Source organism: Nilaparvata lugens, chromosome 9 (assembly GCF_014356525.2).
Source record: "Nilaparvata lugens isolate BPH chromosome 9, ASM1435652v1, whole genome shotgun sequence".
In the NCBI taxonomy this organism is placed as follows: Eukaryota; Metazoa; Arthropoda; class Insecta; order Hemiptera; family Delphacidae; genus Nilaparvata; species Nilaparvata lugens.
In genome coordinates this window covers 31,593,256-31,619,323 of record NC_052512.1, presented here as the reverse complement: position 1 = coordinate 31,619,323, position 26,068 = coordinate 31,593,256, and the positions used below count along the sequence as shown (strand labels likewise).

General features: G+C 35.5%; 1 protein-coding gene across 1 annotated transcript in view; it reads right to left on the bottom strand.

Annotated features, from left to right (window-relative positions):
• Positions 1–18,190, bottom strand: part of LOC120352951 (nucleolar protein 6-like) — an 18,416-nt gene extending 226 nt beyond the window's left edge. Inside the window, exons 1-7 of the mRNA XM_039435305.1 lie at positions 17,979–18,190; positions 16,552–16,704; positions 14,541–14,777; positions 12,185–12,355; positions 9,982–10,171; positions 2,842–2,994; positions 615–781 (exon numbers count right to left, since the gene is read on the bottom strand). Coding sequence (XP_039291239.1) covers positions 615–781; positions 2,842–2,994; positions 9,982–10,171; positions 12,185–12,355; positions 14,541–14,777; positions 16,552–16,704; positions 17,979–18,017 — 1,110 coding nt within the window. The 5' untranslated portion in view covers positions 18,018–18,190. The remainder of the gene's footprint in view (positions 1–614; positions 782–2,841; positions 2,995–9,981; positions 10,172–12,184; positions 12,356–14,540; positions 14,778–16,551; positions 16,705–17,978) is intronic.
• Between the last annotated feature and the right edge of the window lie 7,878 nt (positions 18,191–26,068).

The window sequence follows — 26,068 nt, the reverse complement described above, 5'->3', positions numbered from 1 at the left end:
TTTCAAATTATGCAAACCTACCACTTCTACCCTATACAACTTGGATATTTTTCTAGTATCGATAAAAAACAGAACAAGTATCGATAAAAAACAGAACATCACGTGAAGATTGACGTGATGATTTCCTATATTTGGGTGTATTCCCCCTCCCCCACTACTAAATTCAAAAATTCTGAGAAATCCTGTTCAGAATTAATTGTTCTTTCACGTGATGTGTGGTTTTTTTCCTATTCTAGAAAAATATCCAAGTTGTATAGGGTAGAAGTGGTAGGTTAGCATAATTTTGAAAACCCCTTAAAAAATACCCCTATTGAAAATTCGAAGCTTTGGAAACAAAAATGGTAGAATCCTGCGCGACCACTCAATTTATTAAAAATGTTATTATCTTTAATTTTTCAGAGAATAATTTTTTTCAAAAAACTCGAAGTTTTCGAGATTAAATGAAGAAATTAAAAAGAGTCTAAAATTTTAGGGGGTTTTGGTGGTGAAGCCGCCCTCTGGCGTGTCAGCAAATTTCAGATTCGAATTCAGCGCCCCAAAATACAAATAGAAAAATTCTTTCGGGGCTGTTTCGTGAAAAACGACCATTTGACTGGACTAAGTGAGTAGCTTACCCTATCGAGCTTCCGTTGTCTCAACCAGACTTTGAGTAGTAGCAAAGCATCTCTGAGATTGGGATTTTCTTCATAGATCCTCTTCTGTAAGTTTTCATTGGCTTCCATAGCAATGTCTCTAGCAATACTGTAGTTATAGTGGGGCGTTGGTGTCAGACTCAGCTCTCCTGCAGCATTGTATTAAAAGGTTTCAATCAATGCACTCACATAACTTAACTATAGCCCGTGCAAACCTTGGGGCCAGTTTCCGAGCACGCGATTTAGCTTAATTCTATACTTTAAACAGCTGGAGTTAGAAAATTGGCTTTCCGAAACGGGGCGTAGTCGCAGTCCACGTTTAAATTAAATTTCGGAAAACTAGAAAATTGAAAACAAAATAAAATAAAGAGAAAATAGTATAAAGTCTCAGCTATTTTGAATTATTAAGGAATGTTTAATTTCGTCAAGGAAAAACGTTTCCAATTATAGAAATAAGAAAATAAAGATTATCATAAAAACTGCGACTACGCCTCGTTTCAGAAAGCCAATTTTCTGACTCCAGCTGTTCAAAGTCTAGAACTTAGCTAAATCCCGAGCTCGGAAAACGGCCCATAGTTTATGGCCAATGTTGTTCAAAATCCTGGCATTTGTAGAGTTGAAAATTAAAAATATCTAGGTGTCTAGATATTAAATAGATGTAGGTGTCTAGGTGTCTAAAGATTAAACTTTAAAATGAAATATCTATATTAAATGATATCTCCATTTGTAGAAGGATGAAATCCCTTTCTTACAAAAGTTATGCAGCTAAACAAATTTTGAACCCAACTCACCTAAAAATGCTTTATTCTGCTATTGTGCAGTCAATAATGCAATATGGAGTAACAGTATGTGGAGGCTATAATAATTCCCATTTAAAAATAAATAATTCTGCATTCATAATGCAGAGATTAATTATCAAATCTATTTCAAATAAACCCAAATTTTTCTCGACGGACCATGATATATTTGATGAATTCAATGTTCGACAGTTGGACAGTTATACGTTGAAAATGTAATTGAATATTTAATAAAAAAAATAGAACCAATTTTCCTGGCACCAACAACTCATTATATAGACAAAAAATCTGGTGTGGCGCATTCACACAACTTTCCTTGCCGTTATGAAAATTGATCACCTGACGCTAGGTTTACGCGCATCTCAAGTCTACTATTCAAAGATCTGAGCCAGCTGGTGACAGAACATTAACGCTGGAGACACACGTCTGGAAGTCTGGTATCTCTTCATAGTGAATGATTTAATAGAATCAACAGTTGCCAACAGTTTGCAATTGAATAATCACATTTTCTCGAATTTCGAGCTTATTTTCAATTTTAGGTGGAAATGTTACTGAACATTAAATGTAGAGATTTTCATGCTCAATCTATTCCACTTGAATTTTTTGTTTAAATTGTATCTGAAGCCTAATAATTGGGAATCTAAAATCAAACTTTGCATAGATGGGGCGGAGCTCCTGGAATTTTTACAGATATGGGACTTTTGGCAGTTGATAGAGCTTATCAATTACTATTTTAGGTATAAATTAGGTAAAAATCGCGAAAACCCCTGTTTTTGACAACATTTTCGCCATTTTAGCCGCCATCTTGAATTGCATTTGATCGAAATTGTTCGTGTCGGATCCTTATATTGTAAGTACCTTAAGTTCCAAATTTCAAGTCATTCCGTTAATTGGGAGATGAGATATCGTGTACACAGACGCACATATACTCTTAAGGTGCGTACAGATTTACGTGCCGCGAACATGAGCAATTCACTTTTAATTAGCTGATGCTAAACTTTTTATAACTTTATCTTACCGTTTCTGTAAAAATACAGATATAGTCAGCTGATTAAAAGTGAATTGCTCATGCTCGCGGCGCGTATATCTGTACGCACCTATACACATACACACACACACACCACACACACAGACCAATACCGAAAAACCACTTTTTTGGACTCAGAGGACCTTGAAACGTATAGAAATTTAGAAATTGGGGTACCTTAATTTTTTCGGAAAGCAATACTTTCCTTACCTATGGTAATAGGGCAAGGAAAGTAAAAAGCTTACTCGACTTCAAAGTATCTACTTTAAGGTGAGTTTTATACACTTTCGTAATAATTTACTTTACTCGTTTTTATCAACCCGGCCCGCTTCATATTGTACATGAATGAATAAATAAATAATTGAATAAATATTCAGTTTGTTACCTTGACTGTCAACTGGGCTTTTCTGTTGAGGCATCCACCATCCACTCCTCACGTTGTTTTTCTCGGGCGTGAATCGACTAGCTTTGAAAGTTCCCTCCGCAGGTACAGCATGCAGATAAACTGTCACCTTCGACGTCCATGTTTCACCGCCACCTAGTACAATTGCAACAATATTCACTCTCGTGCATGCCACTACAACAATAATCTATCTATATAATAAAGTAAAGAACTGGCTTATACACGTACGGAATAGGAAAATTATGTTTGACACATCATCACGTCTGAACTACTGGCCTGATTATGAAACTAAAATCCAAATTAAATGTTGTAAATCACCCTGAAGACTTCTGCTACTGCAAATATTGACAACAGGGTAAACAGCTAGATGGAGATTTGATCAGCGCCACTGTACAAAAATTATTTGTCAGCCCGAGAATCGAACCCGGTACCTTTTAATTACTGGTCAAGAATGCTTACCCTTACACCAAACTGACAATCTCTGGATAGCAGCGCTCATTCTATACGATGCCATAGCGGCCAGCCAGTCTACAGATGGATATTACTGAGATATTGCAATTATCCAAATGCTGATGAATCAATAATTATTATTAAACGAAAATCCAAATTAAATGCTTCAAATCACCCCAAAGACTTCTGATACTGGCTACTGCAAATATTGAAAATAGTAGCGGTCATCGAATTTTCATCTAGCTGTTTACCCTGTTGTCAATATTTGCAGTAGCAGAAGTCTTCGGGGTGATTTACAGCATTTAATTTGGATTTTAGTTTAATAGGCCTACTAATTACTAGTAGTTCTGTCAACAGTAGACCTCACGCAGTATACTCATCCACAAGTACCTGATTGAAACTATAGACCTTATGGAAATACAGCAATAGACTGGCTTCTAAATGTGACAGAGGCGAGTCTGTTGGGACTGATTGTGGATAAGGATCTCTCATGGAATGCCCATACTGACAGACTGGCGAACAGAATCAGTAGCAGTTTATTTGTTCTGCGAAACATAGTCAAGTGTGTGCTCCCTGAGACAGGAAAAACGTTATATTTCGCACTCATTCATTCACATATTGCATATGGAATTGAGCTCTGGGGTAACAAGTCTCTGCAGAACATAAATAATATATTCATTCTGCAAAAGCGGGCTATTAGGTGTTTAGTGGGATTGGGGTTCAATCATCCTTGTCGAGATTATTTTAAAAGGCTGTGCATACTCACTGTACCTTGTATTTTTATTTTTAAAACTTTATTATATGTGATTAAGAATATGGGAAGTTTAACGACCAATGCACATGTACATTCACACTTCACAAGAAACAGGAACAACTTTATCGTTCAGCCTCACAGGCTAACTCTTTTTGAGAAAAAACTAGCTACATAGGGACAAAATTTCTAAACAAGTTGCCTGGTGATATAGATTTTAAGAGCATGACTTTCAAAAAAGATCTTCATAAGTTCCTTGTTGAAAAAAGTTTTTATAATGTGAATGAATTTTTATGTGACAATTATGTGTAATATCATATAGGCTATATATATATTTTTATTATGTTTAATATTCTTTTTGTTAAATATTGAAGAGATTTTCTTTGTACATGACAATGTTCAATTGTATAGTTGTGATTCATAATGACTGTACTGTATTGAACAAATAAAAATTATTATTATTATTATTATTATTATTATTCTCCACACATCTGTGTAATCACTTGTCAGCTGATTTATGATGAATAATTTTATAGTCTGATTTTTACTCTAATATTGGCGTATGAAGGAGGCTCCTTTTTCCTTTTATATTATCTTTGAAATGCAAAATTTCCAAAAACCTTGTATATACGTCAACGCGCAATTAAAAAAGGAACATACCTGTCAAATTTCATGAAAATCTATTACCGCGCTTCGCCGTAAATGCGCAACATTTAAACATTAAGAGAAATGCCAAACCGTCGACTTGAATCTTAGACCTCACTTCGCTCGGTCAATTAATTCATTAGCATTTCAATAATTGCAATATCTCATCAATTTCTATTTGTAGTTTGAATTATTTTGGAGTTTTAGTATTTCATTATACTGGGATGACCTGAATCATGCTATCTACTATAGAAGGCGTTGGAAATATGAAAATCAGCATAACTTTGTAGTCGTATCATTTTCACTGACTTATCCAATCGTATGGTCCCGATGCCAACATCAGCCTTGAATTCTCTTTCTTTTCTTTTTAGAAAAAAATCACTGGTTAGATTTAATTCACTTTCAATGGTATTGCTATCCGTGTCTATCATTCATCAAAGCGGATAGCGTCCATCTCTTTCTCGCTTTGCTTTGTTGGTGTCCAAAGAACTTGACCTGTAGAAAGGTTCGAAGAATACGTGTTGAAAATTTGAAACTGATTGATCAGTCTAGAAGTTATTGTAGAACATACAATCAGACGGGCCACGACTTTGGCCTTCAGTCAAGAGTGAGAAATCGCTAACTCTTGGTCAAATATACAGTGAGGTCCACGTTATAATGGCAGTGTTTGATTAGCAATGGTATTGCTGCTATCCGTGTCTATCATTCAACAAAGCGGATAGCGCTTTTCTCTTTCTCGCTTTGCTCTGTTGTTAGATTGTCTTTTAACAATGTAGAATTAATAACTAATTGACAAAAATATTTCAACTCAATTAAGAAAACTCATTATGAAATTATTATTGAAAATTATAATTTATTGTTTAATAAAATAAAATTGATTATTTTAAACGAGAATTAACAGTTCATTATTACATCAATAACCTGTATCAGCTACTGTCTATAGAAGGCATTGATAAGACAGAGGATCAGCAACGTTGTTCTCCATCTCCTCCACTGCCATTATAACATGGACCTCACTTTAGTCTTATGATTTCCACTGCCTTTATAATATTATTATTATTATTTCATATTATAAAACCGCATATGATGAGCACAGCTCAAACTGTGTACGACATGTCAAATATATTAAGTATATGGTTTCCCTACATTGAGGGAAAGTTTTTCATTTTACAAAATCGTCTGGATCTCTAGGATTTCAATGAGAAGATCTCATAACATTCTCTTAATGAATACGGGCAGCATTCAGTCAGTATATCTTTGAGAGCGGTATAAAATTTACCATGTCTGTCAACACTCTTAAGTTCGTCCGTCAAACAGTTGAAAATTCTGAGCCTAGCATAATGTGGTCCCCCCTCCAAGAGCGAAAGTCTATGAGTGGGGTACTGGAGGGTGAACATTTTATGTCTTGTGGGGTATCTGTGTGAAATGTTATCCTCCATGAATTTCTGCTTATTACATGTTAACAAAAGATGCAATATCCAAAAAAAAGGGCTGGAATTGTTAATAATTTGAGTTTTTTGAAAATTGGCCTACATGAATCCCTAGATTCGGCTCCCTCAATAACCCTGATTGCTTTCTTTTGCTTACGGAACATATTCTGAAGGTTTGTTTGGCTGCTACCCCAGAATAAGATACTGTATCTGATGTGAGATATGAAATAGCCATGATAGACAGATAGTGCTGTTTTTCTATTTGCCTCTCTGACTATTGTTTTCAAGGCAAAAATAGCACTGGACAATTTCACATCCAATGCTTTTACGTAGCTATCCCCACTAACAGGTCAACACCAAGAAATCTAATCATCTCAGCCGCGCAACATTCCTGAAAATGAATCTCACTATATAGGTTGCTAACCTGAAACAGTCGACCCGGAAGCAGAGGGGCCAAATGCCAAAACCGGCTTCAGTGGATTACTGCTGAGTAGGCAGAAACGAGGCGTTCGACCGAATCGATAGTGAGCAGACATTCTGCCAAGCTGCACAGATATCGTGCGCGCTTGCGCAAGTAACGGCCATTCAGGTAATCTTCCTTGCCGAAAATCGACTGCACAAAATCACAGACAGTTACACAGTTAAGGTTAGTTTTTCACGTGAAATTGAGATGGCTCAAATTAATAAATAGATTAGAAATATTTCACTCAAGTACCACTTGAAACTATATACTATTGAGTTATTTCGGTAAATTTAAAACCATGGAAGAAACACAAACTTCTAAACACACTAAGCGGGTCTTAGTTGCACAAAATCAAAGACTGCAACAAAATCACTAATCAGTTACACAGTCCCAGATAAGGTTAGTTTTACACGTGCAATTCCTATACAATTTTAGTTAAATATAAACATGGAGACTATACATTTTCAATTGAGATGGCTCAAATTAATAAATGAATTGGAAATATTTCACTCAATTAGATTTTAGTGACGATATTCAACTGCATGATGTTTCGTTTTGCTGTGTTGAATAAATTAACTATTCTATTCTCTTCTTTTTTGTGTAATCCATACTAGGCTATAATAAAGAAAGACTGGCTTATAACGTACGGCATAGGAAATTCATGAATGACGCATCATCACGTCTGAACTACTAGACTGATTAACTTGAAATTTTGCATATAGATTCTCAATTTACCAAGCATGGTTATAGGCCTTTCAATTTAACATGATCTCAGTAGTTCCAGTTTGTCCAGACCCTTGCGGAGCCGGGTTACCTGCTAGTATGTTATAATTTCGACAATTCCTATACTCTGATAAAGTCTCTAGGAGGCTAGAAAATGGGAGAATTGCAATAACAGAATTTTCCCGTCTTTCGGAGGAGACAATAAGCCGTCGGTCCCGACTACCTAAAAGTAGTTGTCATCTCTCATCATCCACCCCTCTCACTCATTACCCACGCACAAGCCTAGGACTTCTGAGGGCATCACCCTCAGTATTATTATTATTACTAGCACTACCATCAATCTGGTATTTTAGGTTTGGTGTTCCTCAGGGCTCTATCCTGGGACCCATCCTATTTATCTTATATATAAATGACCTTCCTTCTTACTAAATCCTACTCATATTGTCATGTATGCAGATTATGTAGTCTTCTATTAAAATGCTATTCACAATCTTCTCTAGAGCTGAAATGCATTGCGTCAGTGAAGAAGCTTGAAAAGTGGCTTGCAGCAAACATGTTTATTCGAAAAGACAAAAAAATCTCCTTTCAGATCTACAGACAGCTTCAATTTTGAATTGCAGGATCACACTATAGAACATGTAAGTGAAATAAAGTTCTTGGTATAGATATTGACAACAAAATTTCCTGGAGGCCCTCATCTTCAGCATTTGAAAAAAGGTTGAGTTCAGTCATCTTGCATTAATGTCATAAGACAATTTCTCAATTTGGAATCCCTTGGAGAGATCTATTTTGGTCTTTTCACCACTCATTACTGTCTACGAATAGTTTTCTGGGGTCGTTCATGTGACTCTGTTGAGTTTTTCAGGATTCAAAAATGGGGCTATTAGGTAATGGTTGTGGAGTGACAAAGGAATAGCTATAGACCCCATTTCAAAAGTCTAAAAATTTCGTTTTTGTTGCATTTACTGTAAGCAAATTTTCTCTTAACCATTTATCGACTTTGATCAATTCTTCCTGTGCCAGATTAAAAACTTCCTCCCAGGTGTTTCCTTCAAATAGTATACACGTATCATCAGCAAAAGCTATTACTCTTCCTCTTATCTTAATTGAACATAGCTCATTTGCATATGCCAAATACAGAATTGGCCCAAGAACTGTTCCTTGGGGAATCCCAAACTTCATCGTTCCCTCTGAACTGAGATGTTCTTCAACTTTGACTTTTTGACGCCGGTCACAGAGGTATGATCTAAACCATGCTAGAGGAACTCCTCTAATTCCCATGGCTTCTAATTTCTTCAGCAGCAAACTGTGATTAACAGTGTCAAAGCTTTTGCTAGGTCCAGGAACACTGCTGCACATTTTTTGTTATTTTCTAGCTTATCTGTGACAAAATTTGACAATTCTAATACCGCATCTTCTGTACTCCTCCCCTCACGAAAACCAAATTGATTCCTAGATAGTAAGTTGTTTTTTTCCATGTAATTCACAAGACGTTTCTTTACCAGTTTTTCCAAAATCTTAGAAATATTGCTTATAAGTGAAATAGGCCTGTAATTGGTGGCATTTGTTTTGTCGCCTCCTTTATGTAATGGTCTAACACATGTCTCTTTCATAGCTTTTGGAAAAATTCCTTTTGAAATTATTATTGAAAATTATAATTTATTGTTTAATAAAATAAATTGATTATTTTAAACGAGAATTAACAGTTCATTATTACATCAATAAACCTGTATCAGCTACTGTCTATAGAAGGCATTGATAAGACAGAGGATCAGCAACGTTGTTCTCCATCTTCCTCCACTGCCATTATAACATGGACCTCACTTTAGTCTTATGATTTCCACTGCCTTTATAATATTATTATTATTATTTCATATTATAAAACCGCATATGATGAGCACAGCTCAAACTGTGTACGACATGTCAAATATATTAAGTATATGGTTTCCCTACATTGAGGAAAGTTTTTCATTTTACAAAATCGTCTGGATCTCTAGGATTTCAATGAGAAGATCTCATAACATTCTCTTAATGAATACGGGCAGCATTCAGTCAGTATATCTTTGAGAGCGGTATAAAATTTACCATGTCTGTCAACACTCTTAAGTTCGTCCGTCAAACAGTTGAAAATTCTGAGCCTAGCATAATGTGGTCCCCCCTCCAAGAGCGAAAGTCTATGAGTGGGGTACTGGAGGGTGAACATTTTATGTCTTGTGGGGTATCTGTGTGAAATGTTATCCTCCATGAATTTCTGCTTATTACATGTTAACAAAAGATGCAATATCCAAAAAAAAGGGCTGGAATTGTTAATAATTTGAGTTTTTTGAAAATTGGCCTACATGAATCCCTAGATTCGGCTCCCTCAATAACCCTGATTGCTTTCTTTTGCTTACGGAACATATTCTGAAGGTTTGTTTGGCTGCTACCCCAGAATAAGATACTGTATCTGATGTGAGATATGAAATAGCCATGATAGACAGATAGTGCTGTTTTTCTATTTGCCTCTCTGACTATTGTTTTCAAGGCAAAAATAGCACTGGACAATTTCACATCCAATGCTTTTACGTAGCTATCCCACTTAACAGGTCAACACCAAGAAATCTAATCATCTCAGCCGCGCAACATTCCTGAAAATGAATCTCACTATATAGGTTGCTAACCTGAAACAGTCGACCCGGAAGCAGAGGGGCCAAATGCCAAAACCGGCTTCAGTGGATTACTGCTGAGTAGGCAGAAACGAGGCGTGTCGACCGAATCGATAGTGAGCAGACATTCTGCCAAGCTGCACAGATATCGTGCGCGCTTGCGCAAGTAACGGCCATTCAGGTAATCTTCCTTGCCGAAAATCGACTGCAACAAAATCAACAGACAGTTACACAGTTAAGGTTAGTTTTTCACGTGGAATTGAGATGGCTCAAATTAATAAATAGATTAGAAATATTTCACTCAAGTACCACTTGAAACTATATACTATTGAGTTATTTCGGTAAATTTAAAACCATGGAAGAAACACAAACTTCTAAACACACTAAGCGGGTCTTAGTTGCACAAAATCAAAGACTGCAACAAAATCACTAATCAGTTACACAGTCCAAGATAAGGTTAGTTTTACACGTGCAATTCCTATACAATTTTAGTTAAATATAAACATGGAGACTATACATTTTCAATTGAGATGGCTCAAATTAATAAATGAATTGGAAATATTTCACTCAATTAGATTTTAGTGACGATATTCAACTGCATGATGTTTCGTTTTGCTGTGTTGAATAAATTAAATATTCTATTCTCTTCTTTTTTGTGTAATCCATACTAGGCTATAATAAAGAAAAGAACTGGCTTATAAACGTACGGCATAGGAAATTCATGAATGACGCATCATCACGTCTGAACTACTAGACTGATTAACTTGAAATTTTGCATATAGATTCTCAATTTACCAAGCATGGTTATAGGCCTTTCAATTTAACATGATCTCAGTAGTTCCAGTTTGTCCAGCCCCTTGCGGAGCACGGGTTACCTGCTAGTATGTTATAAATTTCGACAATTCCTATACTCTGATAAGAGTCTCTAGGAGGCTAGAAAATGGGAGAATTGCAATAACAGAATTTTCCCGTCTTTCGGAGGAGACAATAAGCCGTCGGTCCCGACTACCTAAAAAGTAGTTGTCATCTCTCATCATCAACCCTCTCACTCATTACCCACGCACAAGCCTAGGAGCTTCTGAGGGCATCACCCTCAGTATTATTATTATTACTATCACTACCATCAATCTGGTATTTTAGGTTTGGTGTTCCTCAGGGCTCTATCCTGGGACCCATCCTATTTATCTTATATATAAATGACCTTCCTTCTTATCTAAATCCTACTCATATTGTCATGTATGCAGATTATGTGAGTCTTCTATTAAAATGCTATTCACAATCTTCTCTAGAGCTGAAATGCATTGCGTCAGTGAAGAAGCTTGAAAAGTGGCTTGCAGCAAACATGTTGATTCGAAAAGACAAAAAATCTCCCTTTCAGATCTACAGACAGCTTCAATTTTGAATTGCAGGATCACACTATAGAACATGTAAGTGAAATAAAAGTTCTTGGTATAGATATTGACAACAAAATTTCCTGGAGGCCTCATCTTCAGCATTTGAAAAAAGGTTGAGTTCAGTCATCTTTGCATTAAGGTCATTAAGACAATTTCTCAATTTGGAATCCCTTGGAGAGATCTATTTTGGTCTTTTCCACTCATTACTGTCTTACGGAATAGTTTTCTGGGGTCGTTCATGTGACTCTGTTGAGGTTTTCAGGATTCAAAAATGGGCTATTAGGGTAATGGTTGTGGAGTGACAAAGGAATAGCTATAGACCCCATTTCAAAAGTCTAAAAATTCTTCCTTTACCCAGTGTCTACATTCTGGAGGCCCTTTGTTTTGTTAAGAGAAATCAATGTTATTTCACTCGTGGTGATGATGTTCATTTTCATAATACTAGGAATAAACACTTGTTGAGAGATGAGATACATCGCTCCACTTTCTATAAGAGAGGCGTCAGAAGCTCTGGTATGCAATTATATAATATATTACCTGATTTCATGAAGAGTATGAATGAACGCGACTTTGGATCTCAATTGAAGATAGATTTTTCCAAAAGTGCTCTCTACTCAAAGGAAGAGTACATTCAATATTACTACACATGAATGGTATAATGCTTTCTTTTCCTGTGTCTTGTGTATTTGTTACTGTGGGCTGTGTCTTTTTTTTTCTTCGACCATTTAGATTTTTTGACAAGTTCCTGATCCCCCTGTTTTAGGGCTATTTAATCTATCTATCTAATAGAAAACAAAAAAAAATGAAATAAAGTGTAGACCCACCTTAGGCATTACGACGGCCACATCAATGCCGATCTCTGGTCCAATGCAGATGGCTGAATTGAAAGAGCCGATCACTCTGACATCTACCGGCGGTACAAACTTGAATTCAGCCTCCTTAGCGTCTTTGGGCAAATCGGGCAACGGATACTTCACCTTTGATTTCCGAACACTCTGCTCAAACCAAACAAAAAAAATATCTTGGGTGATTTTTAGCATTTAATAAGGATTTTCGTTTAATAAGAATTATTCATTAATTAGCATTTGAGCTAATGCAATCTCTAATTCCATCAGTAGATTCATATAAATCACTATCCTATACTATTAAACGAGCAACTTCTGTTTATATGTTAAGATGTTAATATGTTTGTATTCACTGGATCTCGAAAACGGCTCTAACGATTCTCACGAAATTCAGAACATAGTAGGTTTGTAATATAAAGATTCGATTGCACTAGGTCTCATCCCTGGGAAAACTTGCTGAAGGACATTAAAAGGATAATTATTATCCATCCTTGGAGAAACAGCTGATAATAATTATTTCGTCATCTGTTGGTGATGGAAGTGAGTGAGCGAGTTCATGTTTGGTGGACTGTGTCGAAATTATGACTCAGCTGTTGAACTTTTGTAATCATTCAATCAGGTACTTAGTGCCGGTTGCAAAAAAGCCGGGTTATTTTCAATCCTGATTAATTCTAGTAAATCCATCTTTTTCAAATTGTTTTCTCTGATTTGGTTCACGTGAAATTAATCAGGATTAAAATTTAACTGGCTTTTGTGCAACCGGGCCTTTGTGAGGGAAATTTTTACATTCCTCTGGGAATTAATCTCAATTTACTGTGATTAGATAGAGCATTTCTGTATGAACTATGAAAAGTATTATAATTACTTCTTTCGTGATAAATTTTTCATGCTGTTGTACTCCAGAGCGAAGCTCGGTATTATAATTATATCACAGATGAAGTTAGGACTGGTATACTCTCCTATCATTTCCATTTACTCATATACTAAAATGAAAAGAGAACCTTTAAGGGCCGGTTTCCGAGCTCGGGAATCAGCTAAGTTCTAGACTTTAAACAGCTGGAGTCAGAAAATTGGCTTTCCGAAACGGGGCGTGGTCGTAGTTTTTATTATAATATTTATTTTCTCATTTCTTCAATTAGAAACGTTTTTCCTTGACGAAATAAAACATTCCCAAATAATTCAAAATAGCTGAAACTTTCAAAATTATTTTATCTTTATTTTATTTTGTGATAAATTTTCTAGTTTTTTTCGAAATTTAATTGGAACGTGGACTACGACTACGCTCACTACCTCCGTAAACAAAGCCATAGTGCATTCTGGTGACGTCAGCACAGGAAGGGCTACTCACCACCTCCTACACCAATAAAAACACTAACTCATATTTTTGTTGATTTCAGATGATCTATATCAGCTGGTGTTTTTATTGATGTAGGAGCCCTACCTGTGCTGACGTCACCGGAATGCACTATGGCTTTGTATTTACTACGCCCCGTTTTGGAAATCCAATTTTCTGACTCCAGCTGTTCAGAGTGGGTACGCGACTAGGTGCCACCACAACTACTTGTCCCCTTCTAAAACCGGTTTTTAGGGGACAAGTAGACGTGAGCCATACCCGTCTACATGTCTCCTTTCTGGGGAGGTGACAACTAGTCGGGGGGACACCCTGTCGCGAGGTTGCGAGGTGTCAAGTTGTCGTTTACGGTCATGACTAGTTGGCACCTCCGGTCCAGTAGGTGTCAAGTAGTCGGGGGGACAACTTGACGGAAATGTGTCATTTTTTTGAGTGTACAAGTAGTCGACTACGGTCATGACAACCTATCCCCTCGACCCCACTTCCACAAGAAATCACCATTCCGGCTGGCTCTTCATTTGAAAGTTGGAAAATGAAACCTAAACATAAAGTTCTATATGAAAAGGCATTAAGATTCCTAACTTTGATATGATAAGATATTTTCAACATCATGTCTTTGTGAGTGAGCCTTTTCAACCATGGTGCAATCAAGATCATAAGTATAGAAACAGACTGGATGTTGAAAGAGCCTGAAAATATTTGTCTAGCTTCATCTGCCATACCATTGATGGATGAACATTTGACTGTCTTAGCATTAGGCTCCATTTACTCGTAAACGGTGCGTCTGACGGGAAAATATAACCGAACAAATGTGTTTAGAATATTGTGTTCTACAAATCTGGTTCAGTCATCAAAACGGCTTATTATTCATGTTTTTCTGTTTTCAACCAACTCAAAAAAATGTCTCCTAAAAATAGCAAAGACGGCGAATATCTCCCGAACCGTGCGTTGCCGGGAACATGTTACTGAACCAAAAGTCCTTACCTCACTGGCTGGTGACAACTGCTTAATCACTGATTCCAGCCAGATCCGAGCCAATCTTCTTTCTCTCTTTTTAGTTCTAACTTGACGCAACAGCTCCTCAATCTGCATCCGAAACAGATTGGAATGGAAAAGTGTCTCGGTCTCTCTCAGTCGCGTCATCTCTTCTACTGTTGGTGGCGCTCGACTGACTGGCGTCTTCTTCTTTTTCTTCTTCGGTTCTGACTCATCATTGTTTGTCTGTGAAAAAGTCAAATTCATATCAATGTAGTTATAGCACTAATAGTACTGAGAACAGTAGACCTCGCGCAGTTATAAACCACAGCCTCCTCTAATACTATCCATCAGAATAAATTCTGTCCTGTCCTGTCGTATCGGCGAGATATCGGTGTGAAAACGGCTAATGACGGTTTGGGACGGTTAGATGCTAATCATCTGTTGTAAACAGCTACTATCAAAAGCTGATCTCCTACAAGACCTACTGGCAACTGGTCAGCCCGAGTTGAAAGCAGAGAAAGGTCGAGAGAAAATACTATATTATTTTGAGTTATGAATTGCATGCAATTATAAATAATCCACTCGACAGCTGATTTATTATGAACCGTGCTTCAATTAAAAACTTGAAAAATCTGATGTGGCGCACTCAGACAGCTTTTCTTGCTGTTATGGAAATTAATCACCTGACGCTAGTGTTCACGCGCATCTCAAGTCTACTATTTAAAGATCAGAGCCAGCTGGTGACAGGACAATAACGCTGGATACACAAGAGATCTGCTATCTCTTCATAGTGAATGATTTGATAGAATCAACAGTTGCCAACAGTTTGTAATTAAATAATCACATTTTCTCAAATTTCAAGATTATTTTCAATTTTAGGTGAAAATGTTACTAAACATTAATTGTAGAGATTTTCATGCTCAATCTTTTCCACTCGAAATTATCGTTTAAGTTATATCTGAGACCTGATAATTGGAAATCTGAAATCAAACTTTTCATAGATGGGTCGGAGCTCCTGAAATTTTTACAGATATGGGACTTGTGGCAGTTGATATAGCTTATCAATGACTATTTTAGGTATAGATTTGATCAAAATCGTTGGAGCAATTTTCGAGAAAATCGCAAAAAACCTGTTTTTGACAACATTTTTGTCATTTAAGCCGCCATCTTGAATTGCATTTGATCGGAATTGTTCGAGTCGGATCCTTATAGTATAAGGACCTCAAGTTCCAATTTTCAAGTCATTCCGTTAATTGGGAGATGAGATATCGTGTACACAGACGCACATACACTCATACACACACCAATACCCAAAAACCACTTTTTTGGACTCAGGGGACCTTAAATAATAATAATAATAATAATAATAATAATATCGAGTGACCTGGCTGGCTCAGGTCTGGTGTCAGAGTTTTCAGGTCGCAACTGATCAATTCCAGGGCCTCTGACATGACCTAACGACTTCTTTTTAGGCAGCCGGGACCGACGGCTTAACGTGTCCATCCGAAACACGGGAGTGGCCCGAGATAAATATCTTGCCCGGCCCCGGGATTTGAACCCGGGCCTCTGAATCATGAAGCCAGCATCTGATCCACTCGACTACGGCCACTCCTTCTGGGGACCTTGAAACGTATAGAAATTTAGAAATAGGGGTACCTTGATTTTTTTTCGGAAAGCAATACTTTCCTTGCCTATGGTAATAGGACAAGGAAAGTAAAAACTTGAGCTGCACTGTCTACTGACAGACACGGATAGCAAACTTATGTGATCAGGTAATTTACTGACTTTATAACGTCAATCACACCAAAGTTTATAGTGATTTTTAGAGGAATGTTTCTGTTTCTAAACATTCACAACACATGGGCTAAGTAAAATGTTTCATTTTAGAAACACATGGCCATTTCTATTGATGGCCATAGATATAACAATTGCTGAATTCTGCACCCGATGCAACAAATTTAGAACATTTTCGATCAATGTAAAATGCATTTAATTTTGAACAGGGCTCTTGACTTACCGCTCTTCTTTTGCGTTCTTTCTCGGAGCCATCTTGTTCTAGCTCTTCATCGACATCTATTTCCTCATCATCATCATTATCATCGTAGTCATCAGCACAATCGTCATCATCACTTTCAAAGTCATCAACTTCTTCGTCATCACTGTTTTGGTCCTGGAAAAAGCAAATGGCACTTTAGTATTTAATAGTACTTAATAGTACTTTAATAGTAATAGTACTCGATGAAAACAAGAATATCATTCATACTAAGTCAATATTGAGGGTTGTATAAGAGAGAGCCGGCTGCGCCCTAACTTCGCCCTCCAAGCATTTTAATAAAGGCAGCTAATCAATCAATCCACTCGAATTGTGATGCATCTAATGCCAGCTTTCACCAAGCTGGGTAGAGACATTTGAACATGGCCAATCTACTAGTATGCACTGAAATCTATCTATATAAATAAAAATCGAACCTTAAATTTTGAGATTCAATAACTTTTTATGTGTGCACTGAATTTGATTATTTTTTAGTTGTGTTCGTTATGTTCAGGACCAGGTTTATGGCCTATCAAATTTATAATCCGACTTCAGGACTTTTTCCTATGGTCCCTCAAAGTTAAAATGTAATCCTTGAAGGGAGAAGATTTGTGAGCTGGCCACACACAGGAATAGAAATCAGCTGTTATTATTATAATCATTGCGTCATCCAACAGCCGCCGGTAGATAGGTGTGTGTCACCTATCAAATCATGGATAATTTAGCAGATGATTGAAGCAGTAGTCGGTGACTTGAGTGAACACGGCATTTACCAATCTACAATAGACAAGAGTGCGTGCAGTTCCATAACCGCCCCGACTAAAAACAAAATGACTGTGCTGTGTGTAACCATCCAGCAGTGCGGCTTCAGGTTAAAGACTTACATGCTCTAAAGACATTGCTTTGTTTCGAATAATTGTGCTGTCGCCTTCGATGTTCAGAATTAATCGATTATTAGTAAATTATTTATTTTGCAGTTGGGAAATTATCTTTATAAATAAAAGATAATATGTCATTATTATGTAGGCATAATATGTAGGCAACTGATTTACTTGAATTTTTCATATAGCCTAGATTTTTAATTAACCCAGGATGGTTCTAGGCCTACTTCAAACTCTTCAAGATTCCACTTGGTCAGGTTTTTAGTCTGTCAAGTTTTAAAAGAGACTTTTGCGGAGCATGGGTTTACTGTTAGTTATCAATAAGATAGAAATCATGAGTTCTTCAGTGCATTTGTTGTGATGCGAACCTGATTCAAATGTCTTGGTGAAATCGGACTTGAGACAGATAGTTTCAGAGTGGTTGATCAAATCAGAAGATCATTTAAAAGATCACGACATTGGATATTTGAACATGATAGACCTACAACATTTGTAATAACAAAAGAGATATTACTGAGTAAGTATACACACCTGTTTATTTAAAACAGTAACATTAAACCTTGGAGACATTATAACGTTATTTGAAATTTGAAAGTAATACCATTAGATGCCACACTAACCACTTAATAACCAAACCATCACAGCATAACCAGTCATTAAATTAGGAAAATTACAGTTCTGTTGTGATCAGGCTGGTCACCACGTTGTAATATTGTAAATAATATTTTTAGGTTAGGAATTTTAATAGGTTATGCTGCAGCACAGAGAAGAGGCTGCAGTCATCAAAATAGGACTTTACCTCAATACAGAGAAAAACCAAATAGACCATTGATAACCAGCTTGACCAACCCAACGGATTAGCTATTTTCATGTATTTTCAGATTATGAAAATAAATTATTCGATTTTAATTCTATTATTCTTGATAAAATCTATTTAATAGTATTTTTATAATATTTAGAGTTGGAATGTCTATCTTTTACGTATTTTTATTGCAACCACATATCCTACCCAATATCAAGTAAATGCAACGATGACATCGTTCATACTAGAACCAATAACTATGAAGCAATGATTTACTCACTTGAATGAATAAATTAACTCTTATTTCGTTATTATTTAAAAAAAACACCAGAACTGGTGTTAAATACTCTAGCTATTTATAAGGTTTCCAACCATGACTTGCACTGCACACGCTAACCGCCAATTATGAACTTCACTTCGAATAAGATTGTTTTAGTATTTCACATTAAAATTAATTATATATTTCACATGCAAATAATGCTTGAGTTTTGATTGTTGAATACGCTCTATTCTTGTCTTATAGCACATTTTTTATCGATACTTAGTGTGGTGGGTACCTTAATATTCAAATAAAATATCATATCTATAGCCTACTGTGTTGATATTTCTTAAAAATAACTTTGAAAACAAGAAAATGTAAGAACAATGATTCAATCTTTTTAATTTCTGTAATAATTATTAACGTTCATGACGATATAGTCATCAAAATAGTGTTTCTATCTACAAAATACTGCATCAGCATAATATTATAAATCCTGCCTGAAGCAAACCAAACTAACTTAACATAAATTTTATGGACTTGGTGTTATTACCTATACTGTAGGCTTAGGCTATATTGGCAATGATCATTCACACGCCTTTTTTTAACACAATCAGAGATTTTTATGAAATTTCTATAAAATGCTACTGTATGAATAGTGTTAGGTTTGCCACATATTTTGTGACCACGCAATAATATTCTCAGTATTTTTTTGAAACACGCTTGATTAAATTGAAATAATGGAGTAAATAAATTGAAATTTTCTTTGAACGCTGCTTAGTGTTCATGGGACTGGTTAAATACCAATAATTTCTTCAGATTTTTATTTGAATCCTTGTATGATTCAAATAATTCTTGATTATTGTATGATTTATACAAATCACAATTTTATGCGTACCTACCGTATTCATTTGTTTCTATTTTAATCAATTATTTTTGTTTTTCTTTATTGAATATCCATTATTTTTCACTCGTTGAATATATCACAAATGTAAACTTTAAAGTATAAATACCGTATTTTTAAAACTCATTGATATAGCTGAGTTTAATTCCCCCACCACAATAACCCTCAAATTTTGAGAGTCTACTGTTTGAACATAATTTAGTTTGATGATGCAGCACACAACGAAACGGTCGTCACTAACATTAGTTTTAAAAAGATTTCTTCTCTAAAGTTTACATAAACTTTACATAAAGCCTTATCTACTCCAAGTGCGCAATGCAAAATGTTTTGTGAAAACGACATTATAAACAATCAAGTACAGTAGTAGGCTACCTACGAAGGCTAGTCAATATGCAAGGTTTATTGTGATAGACTCTTCATATCTTTGTCAATAAGAGTAATGGGGTTTTTGAAACTCAATTATTATTCTAGATTAGAGTTTTTATTTAGATCATCATTTTATTTAAATTATTGAAATCATGAAATTCTATACCTACAAAGAGTTATAGTAAAATTCTATAATAAAAGTTATTGAATGTCAAAATTTGAGGTTCGATTTTTATTTATATAGATTATGGGTAACTGTAAACAAAACAGCTCAGTTATTGAATAACTAAAATTTATTGCAAATGCTCTCTATAACAACATCAATAAACTTAATTTATATTCATTTAGAAATGAAACTCACCTTATCAATGATTACATTAGTAAGTATATCTTGTTTATTCAAAACCAAATATAGAAGCTCATTTCATAAAATGAAATTATAGTAAGTTACCCTTTCTATGAAAAATAAAAAATAGAAAATAATAGATTAAAAACACAAACTACAACTACTAGTTTCAATGTTTCACATAATCTTCATAAAGACATTATTATATCGTTTACATAAAATCTGTACTAATAATAACATTTTGTTTTAGTGGGTTAATATTATCAATTATTTTAGATCTTTCGTGTTCATTAATGTATAAATTTGCAAAATATCCTGAAAGTGGTATCCCATTGCCAAACCTACAATAGAAATGCAAGATAGAAAAATCTATTTTTTCGATTTTATAAATAAAAATACCTAGCCCTGAATAGCCCTTCTATTCTTAGCTTTTGTATGATTTTAGTGTTAATGTTCCATGTTTATCTGTGCTCTATGCTGATGACACTACCATATTATACTTGATTCTAATTTTGACTCCTCGGTTGAACGCTGCAGGGAGTGGTATGCTGCTAATTGTTTGACTCTCAATGAGAGTAAAACAGAAAATATTCTATTCTCGCTTAGAAATAATTTAAGCAGGGAGCACCAGGAGTACTTGAAGCCGATTAAACTGCTGGGTATAGTCCTAGACAGTAAATTAAGTTGGAGTAGCCACATAGAGCATCTGTGTAAGAAACTGTCCAGAGTTATGTACCTACTAAGAAAACTAAAAAGTGTCAGTAGGGAGGTACTTATTCTGACTTACTATAGTTTGTTTCATTCCCATCTCAATTATGGGCTCCGTCTTTGGGGTAACTCAAGTGATATGAAGAAGGCATTTATTTGGCAAAAAAGCAATTCGCTGTATTGTTGGTCTAAGGAGTACCTATTGAAAGCTGTAAAAATAGTTTTATCGAGCTTGGAATCATGACTCTCTCTTCAATGTACATTTATTGTAACCTGGTCCATGTTAAAAAAACCTAACTCTATCAACAAGACATAGCCATCAGCATGAACATAGAACTAGAAATAGGAATAACGTAATTACCCCATACATCAGACTGCAAAAAACATTCAAAAGCTATAATTATCAACAATTCGTTTATTCAAAAGTAATTATCAAAAGAAATCGTATATAGTAAAATGGATGTTTGTATTGCATCAAGTAGTTACTGTAGATTATTACACAAAAATGGCGGAGTTGCAATATTTGTCAGTAAGAATCTTTACTCTCAAAGTCAAGAATTGAGTCTGAATTTTCTATGTATTGAACGTGAGTTTGAGGCCACCTGTACTATTATTGGAGCCAGGAAACTCATTATCGTATCATTGTACAGATCTCCTTGTGGAGACCCAAAAGTATTTTTTAGCCAAATTGGAGGAATTGCTTCTATTTTTGTCTAGACGATGCTATAATGACCATACTATTGTTCTTGGTGGAGATCTTAATTCTGCCTTTGATGTCAATCAGGAAACCTGTCATTCCAATAATTTGAAAAATCTATTGAGACAATTTAATCATTCATTCATTCAATTTAATCATTTAATGTTCGGTTTTTTGTTTTTTGAAGTTTTCATGTAAGAGAGTGAGCAGAATCTTAATCTTACTAAGTTCAGGTGTTTCCAGTCTTCCTTACATTTGAAATTCTTTCTATTATTAACTTGGGAAACTTTTTTTCTACAGGTCTTTCTAGGGATAGTTAGATTGAAATAATATAAAACTGTATTGAGGAAGGATTCGAATATATCACTTGCATCTGACTTTTCCATGACAGCACTCCAATTCACCAAATTCAGAGACCGCTTAAATTGTAGTAATTTATCTTATAACAGGTCTTGAAGTAATAGTGACAAAATCGTTAGAACTAGACTCAACAGAACCACAGGGCACACATATCGTGACACAATCATGATCACAGTAGGAAAATCCTATAACACTTGAATTTGTCATATATCAGGTTGAACGTTTGAAAAAATATTATCGAGACAGGCTTGGCCTCTAGTGGGCAGAGTATTGAAATGCATATTTTAGGCGTAAGTTGATTTTTCTTGTTAAATCTCGATGGCAATAAAATATAATTTGCCCCACCCGAAATCAAATCCTGGCTATGTGCCAGACTGATCAAAGCTAGTATAAAATAATTATCCAATGAAGTACATAATACCTTTTAATTTTTTTTCAAAACATATGAAAAATTGTGAAAGTAACAATAAATTGTTAATTTACATAAACACATTATTATTCATGACAGAACACATGTTTCGTAATGTACAAAATTATACAATGAGAGTGGTATATTATACTATGGTAATGGTAAAACGTTGTGTATGGTGTCAAACTATATGATTACATGTTCACTGTCTTTGCAGAATGAGAAACAACACACACGATGAACTGTCTTTGCGGCCTTTGTGATATATTTTGGTGCCTGAAATGAAAAAAAACATTATTTTCAAAATCTGCAATTGATTGGAATGAAAGGAATACCACTTAATAACAAAAGTAATGAGTTATACAGAAATGTTATCACACAATAGTCCAGTCACTATATACATTGGTGCTTGCAATTAATATTGTAGTTCTGATTTTTTAATATACCGTATCATTTGGATACATGAGAGAAGTCCAAAGCCAATTACTTCATGCAAAATTTTCTTCTGCTAGATACAGAACGGCCCAAGAACCTCGTATTTTCGGTTCATTTTCCAGTTTTAAGCTATTTCTGCCAAATCCAGTAATCAGACAGAAAAATTGGCCCTCGCCTTTTTACAGATAAAATGAGATTATTCGGAACTCTCTATCTCCAATGAGTACTGAGTTATGATTTTTCAAAAATGTATAAGATTCAAAGAAAAAATCAATTCTGATGAATTTTAGTTTTTGATCAACAATATCTTCCGATTGTTACCATTTACACCATGAGAAAACTTCCTCCATGAGAATAGCATGTACACATTGAAGGACAGTAGGGCTTATCCTTTAAGCCGTGTCCACACTGAACAAATGTTTTACAAACATGTTTGTTGAAAAATTTTGGGCGAATTTTATTATTTTATTTGACAAACAATGTTTGTTGGTGGCCAGTGTGGACGCGTCACCAAACAAAATATTTGTAAGTGAGGAGAACAGGTTTCATGTTTTACATATGTCAACACTGAAAATGTTTGGAAAAACAGTAGGCTAACTTTTTTGTTTGACAAACAATGATTGTCCAAACTTTTTAAAATGTTTGTCCCTGAGTTCCTCAACAAACATGTTTGCCGAAATGTTCAGTGTAGACACGGCTTAAGGATTTTCTCAACAAAAATAGGTCAATGACAGTCATCGGTTATATAAACCATCTTTCGGAAAATTGTCACATACCATTTAGGCGTAACGACACCCAGACAAACGTGCAGACGCCATCTCATTTTCATAGTGGTATAGATTAAATTATTGAAATTGAAAGCTTGAAACTAATACCTTTTACACAATATTGTCGATACATGACTTTCGTCGAGGTTGCTTTGCCATTCCAGAAGTCTATTCTTTCTTCATCACTTCCGGCAATTTTGAAACTGTTCTCACTCCTTGGCAGAATGATGCACATGTTAATTAGAGCACTATCGGTCTTGTGGTGGATTTTCTTCACCAGCTTGATCATCCGCTCTGCAATGGTTACTGGCCTCTCTCTCTCACGGGCAAGTTGTTCATCCCCAGGTAGAGAACCTCATGATCAAACTAATCATCATAAGGCGATTGGACTTCTTGAATCTTTCTACCTGATTTGAAGTTGACTGTGACCTGAAAAGATAATTTACATTGAATTTATCAAAGTAAAATAGCTCATACAGAATGCAAGTCTGAAGCACTTGCTGGTATCATCAAGACATGTAAAAAGCCTTAAAGGAGGCTGTAGCTAGGATGATAGACGGTTCATAAGATGTAGTCGGTTTGCTGCTCTGAATAGTTGTAGGATTAGGGTATAAATAGGGTAGGATTGACCTGACTTTCAAGAGATGAATCTCGTTTTACAGTATATGGTGAGTAACCCACTTTTTATTTGTAGAGGTGAATAGTGAAGTTTTTTGTTTTCATGAATTGTTTCAATCTGATACCAAAAACTGAAATTAATAAACACAATATAAAAACATGGAGTACACTTTTTAATTAAAACATTTCAACAACTAGTTTCGGCCTACATTGGTCATTTTCAAGTTTAAATGCAATAATAAACAAGTTGATATTATATAATATATGTTCATATGCTTATTTTCGTATGATTTATGACTTATTCATTATTTTTTGGTTGAAATGATTTAATTTTAATTTGTTTTATTTTTCAGTTTAAAAAACCACTATTTTGGACTCAGGGGACTTTGAAAAGTATAGAAATGTGGAAATTGAGGTACCTTAATTTTTTTGAAAGCAATACTTTCCTTACCTATGGTAATAGGGCAAGGAAATTCGCATCACCTACCGTCCCATGTGACATTCAGTAATTCAGTAGTCTCCATCCATTACCAGCACTTGCTGGATAGATTGCGTCATAAAAAATAAAACTTAAAACTTGATAACTAAACTGAGATCAAGATGGGAGGTCAGTAATAAATTTCAGAAAACATTGGATTGACTCTTCATCCAGGAAGTAGAGACTCACAAGCTTCTCACGAAGTACCTTCTTGAAGATTTTTTCTCCTGTTCACGGAAATACACCGGCATCCTGTTGTAAATCTCAAATGCACGGACAGGGAAGCTATTATGAGATCGAGTCAGTCTGGCCTGAGACAAATTGATGTCATTCCTCCTCCTTGTGTTGTGTGTTGTGACTATGTGCATGTCCTCTCTGCTGAACAGATGTACTGTCCTCAACAGTACATCTGTTGATCTTCTCAACAGTAACAGGGAACTAAAGAGATACTGGCTATAGACCGTCATAATCCTCAGCCTCCTAAAGATTAGCGCACAATGCTCCAGCCGATGAGGTGATGATCCGGAGAACCTTCTTTTGCAGAAGCAAGATCCTTCTACAGCCTACTGCATGACCCCATGCACTATGCCATAATTGATATAGCTGTGGAAGAGGCCATGGTATGTCGTAACCAGGTACTCCAAAGAAACATTTTCTTATCTATCAATTAAAAGAATGATACATAGCTGTTAGTAGTTGTACAATGAACGTTTTTTTGAGTCTATAGCTGATAAATGTCTTCTTAGTTGTTAGGTGTGGTTTATAATATTGACTCCACGAAATGGAAGTCGTGGAACTAATCGAAATTAATGGCCTATTGGCCCGTGTGTACCCAGGCTAACAAACAATTAGAAGGGAACATCTACAGAACCCAACCAATGAAGAACGGTCCTGTCTCAAAAATTTGTTTTGGAAACACCAACAATATGAATGTTCCGGGCGGCCTCCGATAGGAGATCAAGGCAGTATTGTAATGTTAGAATGCAAAACTTTAAAAAAAAGAAAATTCGTGTGGCTTTTGTCGGTGGGGAGTCTCTTGCGGGAAGGTCTCACCGCCTGAATAAATTTAAGCCATCAATGGGCCTTACGACTGTCATACTTCAGCCGGGACCGACAGTTTAGCGTGCCCATCTGATAACACGATAATGCGAAACTCTATTATTATTGGTATTGAAAACAATTTGTAATTTTTATACAGCATCGACAAGATTTTTATACATCAACATGATTTGATAGGTTGATAATTACAAGAAAGCTTACCAGATACTTGATACTGTGATCACCAACCATAAACTAGCAAGATAAACCCAAGAGCAAGTTTCAACCATAGCTCAATCAGCCTGTTATTCTCTGAAAAAAGAAAAAATAACTGTCTCTAGACCTGCTAAGAGTTTATATGACAATACAGTAGGCTACCTGTATCATGCGTATTTCAATGATTCTTTTAAAAAAACCGTTTTTAAAACCTATTT